At 41.2% G+C, this 18,327-nt stretch overlaps 2 protein-coding genes and 1 long non-coding RNA gene across 5 annotated transcripts; 2 read left to right on the forward strand and 1 right to left on the reverse strand.

The window, feature by feature from the left end:
* The first annotated feature begins 1,935 nt into the window (after positions 1–1,935).
* On the forward strand, positions 1,936–4,806 carry LOC111647392 (5-hydroxyisourate hydrolase-like). Of its 3 annotated transcripts, none has more exons than XM_023396989.2 (4): positions 1,936–2,060; positions 2,777–2,916; positions 3,109–3,244; positions 3,763–4,806. In XM_023396989.2, the coding sequence occupies exons 2-4, from the start codon at positions 2,783–2,785 to the stop codon at positions 3,850–3,852; spliced, it is 360 nt and encodes a 119-aa protein (XP_023252757.1). In that variant the 5' UTR covers positions 1,936–2,060; positions 2,777–2,782; the 3' UTR covers positions 3,853–4,806. The 3 variants fall into 3 exon arrangements, with proteins under 3 accessions (XP_023252757.1, XP_087027499.1, XP_087027498.1); XM_087171373.1 differs by having other exon boundaries at positions 1,962–2,060; positions 2,780–2,916; XM_087171372.1 differs by lacking the exon at positions 1,936–2,060 and adding an exon at positions 2,111–2,241.
* Positions 4,807–5,208: 402 nt separating this feature from the next.
* Positions 5,209–14,138, forward strand: LOC111647393 (mitochondrial inner membrane m-AAA protease component AFG3L1-like). Its single transcript, XM_023396990.2, has 15 exons — positions 5,209–5,482; positions 6,932–7,016; positions 7,636–7,724; positions 7,982–8,131; positions 8,278–8,349; positions 8,745–8,869; positions 9,407–9,677; positions 9,933–10,070; positions 10,153–10,306; positions 10,393–10,500; positions 10,982–11,107; positions 11,256–11,482; positions 11,569–11,769; positions 11,860–12,054; positions 12,609–14,138. Exons 1-15 carry the CDS (start codon positions 5,351–5,353, stop codon positions 12,834–12,836), a joined length of 2,301 nt encoding a protein of 766 aa, XP_023252758.1. The 5' UTR covers positions 5,209–5,350; the 3' UTR covers positions 12,837–14,138.
* A 1,117-nt stretch (positions 14,139–15,255) lies between these two features.
* Positions 15,256–17,376, reverse strand: LOC111647394 (uncharacterized). The gene is made up of 2 exons (XR_002760035.2): positions 17,280–17,376; positions 15,256–16,442 (listed from the first exon to the last, which is right to left on the reverse strand). It is a non-coding gene; the product is annotated as an uncharacterized LOC111647394 (long non-coding RNA).
* Positions 17,377–18,327: the final 951 nt, after the last annotated feature.

Here is an 18,327-nt window from a genome sequence, read left to right on the forward strand (position 1 = left end):
AATCATTTTGGAAATATGACAACACTTCATTTGGCTTCAGTGTAGTTTCTGCTGTTGATGCTTTTGTGTTTTTTCTCAGTGCTGAATGTAACGTATTTTAATGTGAGTGTAGTAAAGGTATTTTTCATAAAATAGAGATGTGTTGGAGATTTGTGTCTGTAATAATTATATATTTTTTTTATATCCGGGTGTAGGAATTCAAAATTATGTGATATTATGGTTTAATTCAGGAATAAATGTAATATTCTCTGACAGCCATAGGTCTTGTAAGGGTTTGGTGGGTATTTAGTTTTGTGCTTGAAACTGTTTGGTTCTTTTTTAATTAATTATCAGCCTACATGTCTATTACACCTACAAAAAAACGGTCAAATGACTGGCAGCAGTGGCTGCCAAACAGAAACCATCAAATTAAAGTAAAATATACTAATTCAAATAAAGTGTAAAAACAATAAATGTACGGAAAGTTTCATTAATATTTCTACAGAGAAAAAAATGTATTTTACAGATTTTTCCTAATTTATTGTGATCAAACATCTTCAATAAAGTGAATCCACTCAAGTTTCTACACGCTGTGCACCCACCTACTTTATGACGGCGCATATTGACAATGTGCCCTTAAAATAATGGCAAAATATTGTGCCATTTACTTTTTAGGTTTTTGTTGGTCAATTTTAACAATGTGTGCACTGGATGGAAAAAATGACTCACGTCACATGATATTTAGCTGACCAAAGGTTTAACAGTAAAACTCAACTCTATCACTCAGTCACTCAGTCAGTCAGTCAGTCACTCAGTCACTCAGTCAGTGCTGCTGTGGTCCAGCCATGAATCTGACCACATAACTCTCTTCTCTGAAACTTTCCCTGGCTACTTGTTGTGTTCAGGATACAATTGAAACAATCCTCCTCTTGGTCACAAAGCAGCTGCTGGTCCGGCTTCACAGAACATCTCAGACATGCTGTTAGTTCACAATCCCAGCAGATCACACGCTGGAAATCTCCATGTGCCTGGGTTTGATGTTTGATGTGATGAAAAAAAGTTTGTTACATTTCATCCAGAATTATAAAGTTTGAATGTAGAAGTCACATAAATGTAAAACTAATAAGATTTATCCTGAAATTACAGAGAACATCTTTAAATTGTTCATATGGACATTAACCTTTATAATAACAAGCTACATTTTTAATTACTGATAATTACTGTCATTTTACATAGATTTGTTTGTAATTTAAGAAAGCAGAAGAATTACTGTATAAATAATACAGTAATTCTTCTTTACAAAAATGGGAAATAAATGTAATTCATTATTATTGGCATAATGCTTAAAATAGAAGTTTGGCTGTTAATTCACAGATCATTTCTGTCATTTTACAGACTTTTCTACACAATTAAAAAAAAACTGAAAATTACTATTAGAAAACTAAGTTATTTCCCATAAAATTAGGATTTATTTTTACAGTGTAAATCTACCTAAATCAGAAATAGTATAATCAACTGAACCAGTTGAAACCAGCTGAGTCAGTCAGTCACTCAGTCAGTCAAAGACAGGCATTCGCGTCTTTGAATTTTAATTAAGACACAAAATTAACCTCATAAATGCGAGACTATCACCTTAAGTATATATCCGCATCTTTAGACAGCCTATAGGTGAAATTCATTATGTTGAATATATGAGAAAATATAGAAAGTGAATTTTCAGAGATGTACAAAAACAAGTGAAAATATTGAAGCAGCAACAATAAAAAATGAAATTATGTGAATAAGAATAACTTCCACTCAGGCTGTTAATGGTATTAGACAGTCAGTGTTTTAATTAAATCAGAACCTTATCATGTACAAACAATCACGATCAAACGGTGAACCTTGTGTTGAGCTGCACTGTCAGCTGGTTCTACTGACTCCTGAGAGTCAGGAACGACCTTTGACACCGGGTCTGTTTGCAGTGCAGGCTGGGTAAAGTGTCTCTGAGCAGTGGGCGTGTGCAGTGATGGTACAGCTGGTTGGGTGAGTTTTGGGAAGTGAATGAAGTCGCTGCAGCAGAGAGGAGCGTGTACACGGAGGTAAGTGCTTCTCTTATTACAAACTGCACTGAAACTGACTGAGCTGTGAGGTCTCTCAGGTTCACATTAATACACCTGTATTCACCTGCGTGTGAGCGTTCTGTATTTGTCTCCAGAGACTGGATTTAAAACGCTTCACACAAGTGTTTTGTTCATGTTTTCAACCAGGATCAATATCAATGTTGGTTGATCTCTGATCTTTTTTTTTTCTTTGTGTTTTTCGTTCCCATTTTCTGGACATATTTCATGTTGCTACTCGTTAGTTTTCCTATGTTTGGGTTGGGAGCCATCTTTAGGTTGGTCTCCTCATATGCACAAAAATATTACAAGAGGTTTCTTAGACTGATATATTTGTATTTATGTAGATTTTTAACAGAAAGCAGCAGGAGGAACTCACATTCACATGACTACCACTAACTGCTGGATATCATGAGATGTTTTGGGTGGGGGGCAGAGGGAGTCAAGGGTCAAATGTGGTTGAAAGTCCTTGGACTACTTTGTGGACTAACTGAGAAGCATGGTTTAATCTTTAATCTGCTGGTGAATCATTGATTTTCTTGCAAGTGTTAATTTAAACTCTAATTAAAATAGTATTTTTGGTGATTTTGTGTGTTTGTTTTTTGTTGATTGGGTAAATGCTGCAGCAGATTCCTAGTCAGGGTCTAATGTGAGGGAAATATACAGGTAAGACTCACCTGTTCTCACCTCCTCTCCAGCAGACCATGGCAGCAGCAGAGTCCAGCCCTCTGACCACTCACGTGCTGAACGCCGGTGATGGCGTCCCAGCAGCCAAGATGGCCGTCAGCCTGCATCGACTCGACACCAAGCTGATGATATGGAACATGCTGACTGTCGGGTAAGGGTGCGAACATGTGTCCGATCTGAAACCTGAGGAGAAGATGCTGAATTTTAATAATGAAATTGTACCATAATGTTTTCTGAAGGAGAGCAGGGCGAAGCTTTTCTTTGTCTGGGAGAAAGGTAGAAGGATTAGAGACTGAAGCTGACAGTCAGAGTCCCTCTGAGTTTTAAAGTTGATGATTTTTAGGACAACAAACGAAGATGGGCGCTGCCCAGGACTCATCAGCCGAGGAGCCTTCACCCCCGGCATGTACAAGCTGCGCTTTGAGACCGGTTCATACTGGGAGAGTCGGGGTCAGACCTCCTTCTACCCCTATGTAGAGGTGAGCCAAGATGTCACTTACATAACGATCTATAAATAAGTATTAATAAATACATTTTTTCTAAGGATTTATTTAAACAGTATTCAAATGGGTGATTCAAATATTTATCAAAAGAATTTATAAATTAACAATGGTGACTAAGAATATTTACTAATTTTCCAACTCCACTATATTTCACAGGAAAACACTCCATTACGTTTATTTGATATTTATATAATCAACAACTAAATTACTTGTGTATTTTTACACTGTTGTATTGACACTTCCACATCTGTAAATGAATATATAAACAGTTTCATCAGCACAACAGCTGCTTGTGAAAACACTGCCGATGTGACCACTGATCGCCACAAGGTGTCGCCAAATCTGAAAAAAAAAAAAACAGTGAGGATGGAGTTTGTTTGTGTATGAGAAATATGATTGAACCATGACAATGATATGTGTTTCACTACAGGAGATAAATATAGTATCTACTATAATAAACTATATGATTCGGTGTGGTTTGTGTGTATCTCCAGGTCGTGTTCACCATCAGTGACCCGGAGCAGAGGTTCCACCTCCCTCTGCTTATGAGTCGGTTCTCCTACAGCACCTACCGAGGAAGCTGAGGGTTTTTTATTCTCCTACAGTTGTACGACAACAGTATATTGTATAATATCGGGATCATATAACATCAACAAAATTACAGTTATACAAAGAAACAACAACATAAAGTTTTCATTTCATTAACCAGAGCAGGAAAAAAGGAGTTTCCACTTACGGATCTAAAATTTGGCCATAAGTATTTTAGGACTGATCAGGTAGAACTTCACTTTATCTTTTCTTTATCGGAGAGAAAACATAATCAAGTCTGGAAATAACAAAAACAGGTACATCCGTCCAAAGACTTCTACAGCCTCAACACAACCAGGGATGGAGAGAGATGGGTGTCTGTATTAAATCCTAGGCTTTTATCCAATGTTCACCTTTCTTTGCTTTTAGTTCATTTTTTTCCCCCCAGTTACAAAATTTCTTTACATTTGCTGACTGTTGAATTTCCAATACGTGATTATATATTTACAGTTTTTGTGCGGTGTATATGAAGCAACTGAAAAAACAGCTGAAATGATTAGTTGATTTCATTTTTCTGTTTTTGGTTTTTCTATTTCAATTAATCTAATTAGCTAATTGATGACAGTCCAACTGAAATCACATTCAGCCATCCCTTTCGCAGTGTAAAATAATGGTATTGGTTTTTTTGTTTGTTTGTTTTTTTTAAATGTATTGTTTATAGTTTTAATGATAAAAGGAGTGAAATTGTGTCTGGACAAATATCACTAAATGTTATGGTTTTAACCTCTTGGCATTAAGGATTTGCTGCTTTTCTTTGTGTTATAGTCCTGTGATAGTTAATTAAAAATCTGTGGGTTGTTGACCATTGATTACCAGCAGCGCCTCTGGGATATTGATAATTTAATTTCTATCATTTTCCTTTTTTTACCTTCTTTATTTCAATCTTACTAATGTTGTATTTTCAATATTTTATTATGTTGTTAAATGTATTAAATATTGTTGAACCTTTATTGACCCTAACGTCTCTACAGCTGAAACTACTTTTTTCTTTTACTTTTTCTATGACAATAATGGACAGAAGGAGAAAAACAGACAGTCACGGTTACGACATGTTTTGGTGAGTGTTACATGAAGTCGAGGTGAGCAGCATTGGAGAATGTGCCTCTCTGTCTCAGCCAATCAGAGTGAAGGTGTGCTGCGAGGACCCGCGGCTCATCGTCTCATGCCTGAAAGTAATAAAGCCATTTTAAATCGAATTATATGCATTTACTTACAGCAGATCAGCGACTTATCTTGTTTTGTAGTGAAATAGTGTTTTGTAGCTAAATAATTTTTCATAATTATTATATTTTTTAAATTTCCAAACAATAATTTCGTACAGGCATTTGCAGAGACAGTCTCCTGGGCCTTTACATCATCCTCCCGTTGACATTTCTCACAGTTGCTCTTATTCAATAACATTTGCGCCAGCTACACAATGAAGTTCGCTGGAGGGAACTAAGCAAAAAAAGTTAGTGTTTTTGACTAAAAGGTTGGGCTGGTGGCAGAGGGAGGATGTCTCAGCTGCTGAGGCTTCTCTCGGCGGCCGCGCTGCCTCTCTGTCGGGCTGGAGGAGCCCGGGCACGGCTCTCCGCGGTGACGGCAAGACGGTTCTTCTCAGCCGGATACCTGAGCTCCGCCGCCCCGGTAAGTGAAGATGGAAGTTTTTAGGAATAATAGCTGTGTAAAAAAAAAAAAGAAAAAGAAAAAATTAGTCCGTGAGGGACGTAATGGTCCAAATATCTTCTTCACGTGGGATGGAGGTTAGATTTAAACTGAAATTTGTTTGTCTAGACGAACGGATATCTAGCTAGCCCGACGGCGTGCTAAATCTGATTGCAGAACCATCCAGTTCAGGGGTCGTTTGTGTATTAACAAGATAACATACCATCTAAAAAATCTACTTCAGACCTGCTCTGCTTTATACTTTTTCCACTCTTTAATTCAGCATTAGTACGATCCAATAAAATCCAATAAAAATAACCTTTAACGAGAAGAAATCGACTTTTTTTCCTGTCTGAAAACACTGCTAGCCGCTAGCTAACATTAGTGTACGGACAACGCTAGGTGATGTAACCGTTAGCTGTTTTTTAAAGGATCAAGTATCGGTAACATACTACTTCTTTTATCAGCAGATGTCACACATACGAGGGATTGTTCTACACCATTGTTGACGGAGGGATTAGCTAGCAGTAGCTAATACTGTAATTAGTCATTAAAAAAGCTACAAATAGCTCCTGAGCTGCAGACTAATTGATTAATCAACAACTATTTTTGGTAATGAATTATTAGTTTCAGTGGCAGACGTTTCAACCCCTCAAATGAAAACCAGCAAATATTTGACACACTTGACGCTTTTCTTTACCATATTTGACGGATCAAATAAAACAAGCTGTTGAAATAGATTACTTTGGATTTTAACAATCCTTTTTACACTACTATTTATACACTAATACACTGTTGTCAAATGGCATCAGACTTATCAAAAATCATTCCATTCTGTTGTCTCCTTAGTTTTATATAGATACATGTATATTCGTAGTCACATGGTCACATGGTCACATGGCCAGTTACACATTTAAAGGGTCATTGGTAGTTATTAATGTTCATCCATCTCCTTAAGACAGTTTCAGTGTAAGTGACGAAGGGTTAAATCCACAGTGCCTGCTCCACTATAATGGGTTTTCTAATGTTTAACTGAAGCTGAAATGAGAGGAGGACAAATGAATGGGTATTTTCCAGAGTTGTATTGTTTCTAGTACAAAATTCCCTCCTTGTGTTAGTCTCCTTCTACTGCAGCTCAAAGCGCAATAAAGAAAAGTGGGTTGTCTGACTCATGCCTTAAATTAGCTTTCTGTGTACATACGGGCATGTGAGTATAGTTTATCACAGCATTGAATATCAAGTAGTTTAATATGTTTTCAAAATAGCTGTTGAACCAGGTTTCCTACTTAGTTTTGTCACGCTGATCCCTACATCTGCATTATTGCACTGATCACAGAGACTAATGCAGTGAAGGTCAGGTGACCCTCAGTGTGTGGTCGTAAAGCCATATACCACTATCTGTACTAACAGGGGTTGTGGGGTCTTTTCCAGAACGTCTGTCGGACTCCGGCTAACTTCCTGTTGAGTCGCAGATTCCAGCCGACTCAGCGGCGACTGTACTCCGCTGAACCCAAAGGTGAGAGCTGCTGGGTGTACGTTTTCATGTGGTTATTATTTTCTCATTTTATTGCGGCATACATTACGTTTGACTCGGACGATTATTGTATTTTCATCATTTTAAATGTGATTTTGCATCTGTTTGTTATATGGAGATTCATGCCAATATTGATTTAAAACATATCGCTCAGCCCTGATGTGCGTTCAGTGTCACTTTCTCTTAGTTGATTTAATACAAATTCTCATAGTTTTTACCTGCATTCATCACCACTCAGGATATTATTGAATCAGTTCAGCAGCTTCAGTCGTTCGTATTTACCTCCAGACAGCAGCAGAAACACCTGGAGGCATAATAGAAATATAATCTGCAGATAAAGCAGTTTAAATGCTGTGATGTTTAATAAATAAATCAAGCAAAGATTTGAAATGTTGACGTTTTCCATGCCCTCAGGATGTTGGATGTGACGCTCTGCTGCTGGTGTAACAGGGAAAATATCATGTAACAGCAGCATCAGTTTAGGAAATAACTCGCTCTTAAATAATTATTTCACTGGAAGCCGAGCTGAGATGAAACCTGATACTGGGATGGAAACGAGGGAATGAATCCTGGTTGTAATAAAACCGTCTTTGAGTTTCAGATGGAGGAGGAGGAGGAGGAGGAAGATCAGGAGGAGGGAAGAGAGGAGGAGCAGGTGGAGGAAAAGACTGGTGGAGCCGAATGCAGAAGGTTTGTCACAATTCAAACTGACATCACAAAGTATGATGAACACACACATATTTGAATATAGAAATTCTTATAAGCTGTTTAAAGACTTCTTCTGTGTAGTTCAACTAAAATAAAAAAACAGCTATAATAATGGAAACCAAGACGACTTGTGTAATTGTCAGCTGTGTAGCAGACGTCCCGTGTGTCCTCATCACCGTAACGTCTTTATAACCTGTTCCTGACTTCAACACCTGCGTCTCCTCTCTGCTGCTCCTCAGGGCGACTTCCCCTGGGACGAGAAGGATTTCCGTTACATGGCGATCACCGTGGCCGGAGTCGGTTCAGCTCTGCTCTATTTCTACTTCAGAGACAACGGCAGAGAGATCAGCTGGAAGGACTTCGTCCACCGATACCTGGGCAGAGGCTTGGTGAGGGGAATCATGGGACATTTATACCAGGACACACTGGATTCACACCAGTCACTCCTGTAGTTACTAACACGCCTCAGCTGGTAAAAGAAAACTTAATTTTTAAGAATATAATTGTAATATTTCTAATACTTTTGTCTGTCCAGGTGGATCGGCTGGAGGTCATCAACAAACAATACGTCAGAGTCATCCTGATGCCGGGAGCCGACGCTGATGCGGTGAGAAGAAACAAACGACACTGAATCTTATTTGATCATCTCTTAAAGAGAATATGTAAAAAATCAAACTTTTACCTCATTTTCACAGTTTTTTGCTGCTGTAATGAAATTTAGCGTATTTGTCAGTATCTGCTGCATTTTGATGACTGAGGAATGATCCTGTGGAATCAGTTTGGAAATGGGCTTTTTGATACCACGCACTCGGTAAAGCTTTATAAGATGCTTTTGTTTACTCTTGGTGTTTTTGAATCATCAGTTTAAATAAAATGTAACATTCTCTTTATTAAAATTTGACTTTATTTCAGTCTGTAAATAATTAAACAAAAGTAAAGATTTTCCAGAGGTTGAAAAGGCGTTAGCTGACGTCAGACAGTAACACGATGTCATGTGTGCAGAGCTACGTCTGGTTCAACATCGGCAGCGTGGACACGTTCGAGAGGAACCTGGAGACGGCGCACATGGAGCTCGGCCTGGAGCCGTCGCACCGAGCCACCGTCGTCTACAGCACCGAGAGCGACGGGTGAGTTTAACAGCCGTTTTTCCTCATCGGTGCGCCGTACAGCTCGGGTGTAAGGAGGGAGCGTCAAGCTGTCCGGTTGTGATCCGGACACCTGATGTTAATGCCAGGTGCTAACAGGGACGCAGACTCGCACTCTCGCCCGTCAGTCATTTCCTCTGACGGTTTCAGTCTCTCTGAGTTTTTCAGCTGTGATTCGTGGCTGTTTGACATATTTTCTCCCTGGTTCATTTTTGCGGTTAAGACGTCGGAGGCGCTTTGAACTCATCATGAGTTTATTTTCTCTGTGGCAGAAAGAGGCGTCACAGCAGCCTTCAGAAACTCGTGCTGAACTCTTCGTTAGCTGCTCATTAGCTGCGAGCACTGTTGAGCTGGAGCCGTCTTGTTCTCGATTAATTAGACGTCCCAAAATTTCTCAATCTCAATTTCCTGAAAAAAAAAAGTATTGTCTTATACGTCACATAAAGCAGTTAGTGAGTTTCTTTAATGCTTTGACATTTTCCCCATCTGCTGTGTGACGTTTCCTCCTCGTCCTCGCAGCTCTTTTCTGATGAGCATGCTCCCCACTCTGCTGCTGATTGGCTTCCTGCTCTTCACCCTGCGGCGAGGACCGATGGGAGGAGGAGCCGGCGGCGGGAGGGGCGGGCCCTTCAGCATGGGCGAGTCCACGGCCAAAATGATGAAGGACAGCATCGACGTGAAGTTCAAGGACGTGGCCGGCTGCGAGGAGGCCAAAGTGGAGATCCTGGAGTTCGTCAACTTCCTGAAGAACCCACAGCAGTACCAGGACCTCGGAGCCAAGATCCCCAAGGTACAGAACAGAACACAATCTTATCCAGAGCGCAGAGAAAACATTTTCAAATGTACAGAAGTCTAAAAATAAAGACCAGAACTCGGATAATCAGGTTTTTAGATCTTTGCTTCAACAAAATTCAGAACTATGGAAAAAAATCTAAGTAAAGACGAATTAAATGATTGATTTTTTTCCTTCTCTCCCAAATGTTTGAGACAATGAAACGACATGGTGGTAGTATAAACGACTGTCCTGCTGTGTGTGGTATCCCAGGGTGCTGTGCTGTCCGGTCCTCCTGGGACGGGGAAGACTCTGCTGGCCAAAGCCACAGCTGGAGAGGCCAACGTCCCCTTCATCACCGTCAACGGCTCCGAGTTCCTGGAGATGTTTGTGGGCGTGGGTCCGGCCCGGGTGAGTGAAGGGGAACATCTGTCCAGTGTGTGTGCTCTCTGAGAACCAGATGTTGTGTTGACCGACTCCTCTCCCCCTGAAGGTGAGGGACATGTTTACCTTGGCGAGGAAGAACGCCCCCTGCATCCTCTTCATCGACGAGATCGACGCCGTGGGGAGGAAGAGGGGAGGGGGGAACTTCGGAGGTCAGAGCGAGCAGGAGAACACGCTGAACCAGCTGCTGGTGGAGATGGACGGTACGCTGCAGAACAGCTGGAGTCCGATGTTTCAGGCTGGACCGTGGAAGTCTGATGTTTCATGTCTTCGCCTCCTGTGTTTTCAGGTTTCAACACGGCCACTAACGTGGTCGTCCTGGCCGGAACCAACAGACCCGACATCCTGGATCCTGCTCTGATGAGACCGGGACGCTTCGACAGACAGATCTACATAGGTAAACCTCAACACATGGTTTTCCTGTCAGTTTTGGAGACAGACAGTTTAGTTTAGGGACTTGAGGGAATTACAGACAGAAGATGGTCCGACCCAGGGACACGCTGCCCGGGTCATAACAGCCCCAACCAATCGGCTGTCAGATCGCCCCCACATCCATGTCATACAACCTGACACCATCACCTCCACCAGAGTTTTCGTTCTTGAAGTTACAAACGTTCACCTGTGTAATTATATTTAATTAATAATAAGCTCTTGAATGATGAGTTTGTTTCACAATAATAAAACCACGTGGTGGAAAAGTGCTGATGATCACATGTGATTTATTAATATTATAATAAGAAACTTTGTTTATGAAGCAATTTTTAAAAACAACAACAACAACAACATAGTAAAAGAAGCGAAACCACAAGACGAATAAAACCGACAGGAATAAACAACAATCGTTGTTTACGCTGCGAATGTCTCTCGTCTCTTCTCAGGTCCTCCGGACATCAAGGGGAGGGCGTCCATCTTTAAAGTCCACCTCCGACCAATCAAACTGGACCCCAACCTGGACAAAGACGCTCTCGCCAGGAAGATGGCCGCAGCTACACCTGGATTCACGGGTCTGTAACACCCGAGTCGGTCAGATCGTCACCTTCAGAAATATTTCTGTGAAGTTTCAGACGCTGAAACAGACGAACAGAAACGATAGTGAAATGAAAAGAAGGTAAAATAACACGAGGTCGTTGTTTCTCCCTGTGAACCAATCAGGAGCCGACATCGCCAACGTCTGCAACGAGGCGGCTCTGATCGCCGCCAGACACCTGGACCCGTCCGTCAACGGCAAACACTTCGAGCACGCCATCGACCGTGTCATCGGAGGTCTGGAGAAGAAGACTCAGGTCCTGCAGCCCACAGAGAAGAAGACTGTAGCGTATCACGAGGCCGGTCACGCCATCGTGGGCTGGTTCCTGCAGCACGCCGACCCCCTGCTGAAGGTACGACACACTCTTGTGCGTGTACAGAACACCTGGAGTCATTACATCACACCTGCAGATGTTACCTGTGCCGTCTGTGTGTGCAGGTGTCGATCATCCCGCGGGGGAAGGGTCTGGGTTACGCTCAGTACCTGCCCAGAGAGCAGTACCTGTACAGCCGGGAGCAGCTGTTCGACAGGATGTGTATGATGCTGGGGGGCCGCGTGGCCGAGCAGGTCTTCTTCGACCGGATCACCACCGGCGCTCAGGACGACCTGAAGAAGGTCACGCAGTCGGCGTACGCTCAGGTAAGCACAGCACACCTGCAGGCTCTGCTTCGGGTCTCTGTCATTCTTTTTTCCCGCCGTGACGCCTCGTTCTCCTCCTCCCTCCCCCAGGTGGTGCAGTTTGGGATGAGCGACAAGGTGGGGCAGGTGTCGTTCGATCTGCCCCGGCAGGGCGAGATGGTGATGGAGAAGCCGTACAGCGAGGCGACGGCGGAGCTGATCGACGGCGAGGTCAGAGGGCTGGTGGATCGAGCGTACGAGCGCACGCTGCAGCTCATCAGGGAGAAGAAGGAGCTGGTGGAGATGGTGAGACTCGAACACGCCACCTGCTCGTAGGCGTTCAGGCGTTTTCAGGGCGTGTTATTTCACTCCACAATTCAAGACTTAAACGGGGCATTTACTGCACATCACTCTTCACTCTACGTTTGTCCGTCTTTTTGTTTTGGCCAAACTTCCCCACAAACATCTTAAAGGTTTCATCTCAGACATTTGTCTCTACAACAGCTGCAGGTTTTAAATTCAAACGTCTTTATTTATGTTCCTTTGTCCCCGGGAGCAGAGCGAGAAATTCTAAGGTAAAAGATATTTTTATTGCATTATTCTTATTAATCTTAGACCAGTGTGACTGAAAAAGGTTTTAAAAGTTCAAGTTCCTCACTGAGAGGTGGATAAACTAATGAAAGATCTGCTGAAACGGTGAAAGAAGCTTTTGATTTCCTTCACACCTTTATTACTGTTCACCATTCATCTATCACTTTATACAAATGATGATGAACAAAACACACGCGCTGAAGAGAAACACCTGTATCCCAGAGGAAAAGAGAAGTGACCTCAGTGTTGTGTCCTGATTTGCTCCTCAGGTGGGGAAGCGCCTCCTGGAGAAGGAGGTCCTGGACAAGGCGGACATGTTGGAGCTGCTGGGCCCGCGGCCGTTCGAGGAGAAGTCGACGTACGAGGAGTTCGTGGAGGGGACTGGGAGTTTCGAGGAGGACACCAGTTTGCCGGAGGGCCTCCGAGACTGGAACCAGGAGAGGGGGGCGGAGGCCGAGGAGGCGGCGCCGGCTCAAGACAAACAGCAGGCTGTGTAGCGCCGCCGCCGCTCGGGGGGGGGGCGGGACTCGGATGAGACAAACGAACGCTTCACGTCCCAGCTGCAAAAAAACTGAACTCAGTGCTGCCCCGGCTCTACAGAGCCCGGCAGGGGCTGCAGGGGGGGTTCTTTTATAAATGACTTCCACAGATTAGTAATTCACACCCTCAGTTTGTTTTGGCTCCTTCAGGTTAATAATTCAAACTCAAATTATTAACTTGATGCCCTGAAATCACCAGCAGCTTCATCCCATTAGTCCCACAGCTGCTCTGTGTGAGTGTGGGTTTGATTTAAAGTTGGGGCTGAGATCACCTCGATCCATTTCAGGTTTCTGGGACAAAAAGAAAAAAAAGTCAATTATGTTTGTAGATGACAGATTTGAGATCAGATCTTCCTCCTGAGAACCTCCGGGCTCCACAACCTCCGGTTAAATGTAGAGTTCACTTTTATTTATCCAGAAACGCTTCACTGAGGAACCTGCTCCGAAACGCCTTAACGCTCGTCCAACCGGAGACGGCAGAGCAGATTTTAATCTTCCTGCATTGAATGTAAATGAAGCTCATTTACAGCCTGTGAACAGACTGATTTATCTTTGTATTTATTTCTGCTCTGTGATGGACGTCTGCCTCTCTGCCAACGAGGAAGAAGCTTGGGGTGAAAATTTGCAGCTGAATTTAAAAACATTTTTACAGGTTAAAATATTTTGAGTGTGAATTTTTTTTTTTTTTGTTTGTTTCCTGTTTTTACAAGATTTCAAAGTAAGTGCAGAAGTTTTCCTGCATTAACTCGTGTCAGCCCACAGCTCCTCGGTAACCGTCACTTTGGATTTATTTCACGCCGACACACGTCGACGCGTAAATGTTTGTATAAATTCTGTGAGTTAACGAATCGTCCAGAAGCTGCTTCGTCATCGGCCCGGTGGCTGATGGGTAACGTCTAGTTCTCTGAAGGATTTCTGCTGCTAATTTTTAAAGGAAAAATCCCCCTTAAAAAAAGAGCCATTTATAACATCTTCAGGCCAAATGAATGCAGCTCATCCTCAGCACTGATCCCTCTGTGTTGCAGAGTAAAGTTGCTTTATTTATGTTTCATTTTTTCTATTTTTATCAGCTGCTCTTCTGAACAGAGTGAAACCAATTAAACTTCTCGGCCTGACGTCACTTCTGCCTCCACGCCACCTCATCCTCCAGACAGGGGTAGAAACATATCAGATGTTTCATTAGAAAACAAATCCATCTTTTATTACAGCGGAGTTCCTCCCTGTATGGAAGATAAAACATGTCCAGATATGTGAAATTGAGTTTTTGAAGAAGAAAAAAAAAAAGATCATTTAAATGATTTTGTAAGAGAAGGAAAAAAACCCCCACAAACATTTTCATCACATTTAAAGTTTAAATTTAAGTAAAAATGTTGGAAATCACTGGTGGAAGTAGAAGCAGTTCAGACTAAAAAGAAAAGACAAACATTATTGATAACTGTATCTATAGGGAGATTGTTTTTCTTAATGATGTCACAGTATCGTCGTTACTGCAGCCGTCCAGCAGGCGGCGACCTCGCTGCGCAGCTGCAGGAGGGTTCGACTGACGCGTCAACAAACTGATGTTTAACAGCTGCTGAACCTGGATGAACGTCAGCCTGGTTTTTTACTGTCACATGAGAAGATGAACGCAGCTTGAATCAACCGAACCCTCCTGTAGGTACGTCAGCTGTGTTTCAGACCTCACTGACAGGAAGTGCATTACTACAGAGACATGGATGTGTACATGTATCACCTGTAACTTTCTGCTGAAGTAAATGAACACAACTCATAAAGTCAGAAATATGTGATTTTTTTTTTTTTATATCAGAATTGCAAAAAGCAGCAGTTTTAATTAACTTTTTCAAATTGGGTCATATCCTTATTAATGTGTCTTGGTGGTGGTTTAGCTTCTCACCTGACTCCAGTGATGAACAGGTGCATGTCAGGGGGTGTGGTTATCAGAGAGAACAACCAATGACACCCACCAATGATGTCGGGTGTGTCAGGTCAGTGAAACTGCTGCTGCTAAATGTGAATTTAATCATTTCTCCTATATAAAAATATATACAAATTTACTTGTAGTTTGACTTTATATAGAAAATATATATAAAATAAAAATTCAAAACCTAATTATTTCCCTCAGATTGTTCAGACACAATCAAGAAACTTTATTGGTTGTTTGAGGGAAACTTGCCTCAAAATTTCTGACTTTACAAGTTGACAAGAAACACTTGAACGCACCGTTAAGTATTTCTGACATGGGGGGGGCGGGGACCTGGTGATGATGCTGTGGAGGTAGGACTATAAAGACTTGACATGTCCTCATGTACAAACTCAGTCTCTGTTGTGTAAAAGACGCTTGGTGCTCCACGTGAAAATAAACTGAATGAAAAACAAATGGAAGTGAAAAAATGTTTATTTATTCATGTTTTTTTGTTTGTTTTGGATTCAGGCCAATTTTCTCATCTTTAACCAACTAAAGCCAAAAAACTTCCTGAGATTTCTGAGAACTTTACCTGAAAGATTCTGTTCTCCAGGGAAAGTTTCCAAAAGATTTGCTGAAAATACGAGACCTGTAAAAGTGAATGTTACCGGATATTGTACTTTAAATGAGTCGGATGTGAAGTTCTCGATTCCTGTCTAGTGGAACCTGAAGTGTAACGTCTCTCCAGCTGTTGTTTAGTTTATTTAGCTGCTGATGTTTAGTAGAGAAATGAACTCACTGTTCATAGCTGTGCACTCAACAAAAAAACAAACAGTTCATTTGAAAATAATTCGCATTTTGTTCTGTTACAAAATAATGGTTCAGCTTCAGTCAAACTGAACCCCAGCTTTATTTTAAAGTAATCACATTGAATTTAGACCCTGCACCTCAATGAGCGACACAGTTTAGGTCTCTTAAACATTTGGCTTCAGTTTGTTAAAAATCTAAAATGTGATATTTCTGTTTTCTGTTGACAACGTCGTGTTTAAAGCTGTTTTTCCTACGTCTGAAGAGTTGTGTTAAATCACTTGAATGTAAAACTCTACTCATACACAAGATTTCTGTATCAAAAAAAAGCTACAAAGATGCTACATTCTTGTTTTAAATGTAATGGCAACATTTCTCCAAACAGAAGCTGCACTGTTTACACCTGTCCACCGGGGGGTGGGGGGGGGGCACCGAGAGTCCCCTCCCCTCGAGAGTCTGCCCGGGGCTTCATCAGGATGAGGACTCCTCAGAGCTTTTCCTCCCTGTTCAGGAACGAGTCTAAATCCGTTTTTTAAAAAATCAAATAGCCCTTTATCTGCGCCGCAGAGAGACTGAAGCTCGTCTGAGCAGCAGGAAACAAAAGATGTCCCGTCGTCTCTCGTGGTGAGTAAAAAAAAGAAGAAGAATAAATCCCTTGGCTACATGCTTTGCTTTCTCATTAGAAGTCTTTCTTCTTCTTTAAATCCTGGCTCCGGCTCCCCTCTGAGCTTCCCGATTGGTGGGTTGGTCCTGGTTTATGTCCACCGGTGAACCAATGAGACGAGCAGAGAGCTGGAGAAGAGGGAAATCGACAGGGAGATGGCCGACGCCCCTCCACATTCCTTTGCATCTTCCTGTTGAGGTTTAACATATTGGTTCATATCAGTATACATGAAAACATGCATCATCAGTAGAGGATATATATCTATCAGCTTTTAAATAAATACACTTTCACTAGTTCATGTGTTATCAGGTTAATATTACAACAGTTAATTATTGATTTAATATGATTTATTTTTTGGAGGTGTGAGATCATTCTTCTCCAGCTCTTTTTAAGTTGAAGTGTAAAGTCCTACGTTCAATATTAGCTGGTCTCAAACTGCTGATTCAGGTTCCACCATTAAAACTTAAAGGTCTCCTCCAGTGTAAAGGTTTCTGTCCATGTGTAGTGTGAGTATTGATCAGCTCTAGCTTCTATATTAATACTGTGAAAGTATCAAAGCCTCAGTCCACAGAGAAATGCACACAGCCTGTATTCAGAAACTGAGCCTTAAAACCAGCCGTCAGGACTTCTGGAACTTTGTGATGTCACAACAAAGCAGTCACCAAGCCCCGCCCACCTGGACCCACCATCCAAACCTTGCAGGATTTACCTGAAATCTGCTATATTTTTATTGGATTGGTCAGAAAACAGTCAGCCAATCAGAACAGAGGCTCAGAGCCTCCTCTCTTTAAAAGGGGGATTTAAATAAAGTGTTCGGATTTTTGTTATTTTAAGTGTATTGTGTTACATTTATGTAATGTTGTAACCAAGTTAAATGTTTGTATGTAAATGGGAAGTGACATCATGTTTCTAGGAGGAGATTATTTCTAATGTGTCCACTGTTTATAAGGCTTTGTTCAAAATAGTTCATTGCATTCATCATGTGTTCATCATGTGTTCACCATGATCCCTCAGTCACGGCACTGACCTTTGGGTGGTAGGCGTGGCAGGACTCCGGACGTCGCCGCACCTTCTGGGATTTCATCCTGTTGCACTTCACGGTGGCATTATGTTCACTGGTGTCAAGGAGAACAGACTGCAGCAGAGGATGGATGTTTCTGATCCTAGTTCTGACACAAAAATCAATTTTTCCAAATGAACAGTCTGTTAATTTCTATCTGAGTGTTTATAAGTAAATAAAACTGAAATATAAGCTCAGTCTTTGTCTTTCATTTATGCGTTTGGTGATTTTTTTCAAACAACATCGCAGTGATAAAATCAGGGTTTGACCATTGGTGGTCCAGACATGTACTAGGTTAAGACTGTTTATGCCTTACTATACTATGACGTTTTTGTGACTTTTTATGCCTTAGTATACAATGACGTTTTTGTGACTTTTCATGCCTTAGTATACAATGACGTTTTTATGACTTTATATGCCTTAGTATACAATGACGTTTTTATGACATTTTATGCTTTACTATACTATGACTTTTTATGCCTTAGTATACTATGACGTTTTTATGACATTTTATGCTTTACTATACTATGACTTTTTATGACTTTTTATGCCTTATTATATTATGACTTTTTTATGACTTTTTATGCCTTACTATACTATGACTTTTTATGACTTTTTATGCCTTACTATACTATGACTTTTTATGCCTTACTATACTATGACGTTTTTGTGACTTTTTATACCTTAAAATACAATTACGTTTTTATTACTTTTTATGCCTTACTGTACTATGACTTTTTATGCCTTAGTATACTATGACGTTTTTATGACTTTTTATGCCTTAGTATACTATGACGTTTTTATGACTTTTTATGCCTTACTATACTATGACTTTTTATGCCTTAATATACTATGACGTTTTTATGACTTTTTATGCCTTAGTATACTATGACGTTTTTATGACTTTTTATGCCTTACTATACTATGACTTTTTATGCCTTAATATACTATGACGTTTTTATGACTTTTTATGCCTTACTATACTGTGACTTTTTTATGACTTTTTATGCCTTAC

The sequence above is a fragment of the Seriola lalandi genome, unplaced genomic scaffold (assembly GCF_002814215.2).
Source record: "Seriola lalandi dorsalis isolate HSWRI2012SDOR001 ecotype SW California unplaced genomic scaffold, Sedor1 jcf7180002054988, whole genome shotgun sequence".
NCBI classification, from domain to species: domain Eukaryota; kingdom Metazoa; phylum Chordata; class Actinopteri; order Carangiformes; family Carangidae; genus Seriola; species Seriola lalandi.

Coding starts and splice junctions, on each gene's coding strand:
- LOC111647392 (XM_087171372.1), top strand. CDS start 2,215: ATGTTTTCAACCAGGATCAATATCAAT. Junction 2,917..3,108: donor TGGAACATGCTGACTGTCGG/GTAAGGGTGCGA, acceptor GATGATTTTTAG/GACAACAAACGAAGATGGGC. Junction 3,245..3,762: donor CCTTCTACCCCTATGTAGAG/GTGAGCCAAGAT, acceptor GTGTATCTCCAG/GTCGTGTTCACCATCAGTGA.
- LOC111647393 (XM_023396990.2), top strand. CDS start 5,351: ATGTCTCAGCTGCTGAGGCTTCTCTCGGCGGCCGCGCTGCCTCTCTGT. Junction 9,678..9,932: donor TCGGAGCCAAGATCCCCAAG/GTACAGAACAGA, acceptor GTGGTATCCCAG/GGTGCTGTGCTGTCCGGTCC. Junction 11,770..11,859: donor CGCAGTCGGCGTACGCTCAG/GTAAGCACAGCA, acceptor TCCCTCCCCCAG/GTGGTGCAGTTTGGGATGAG.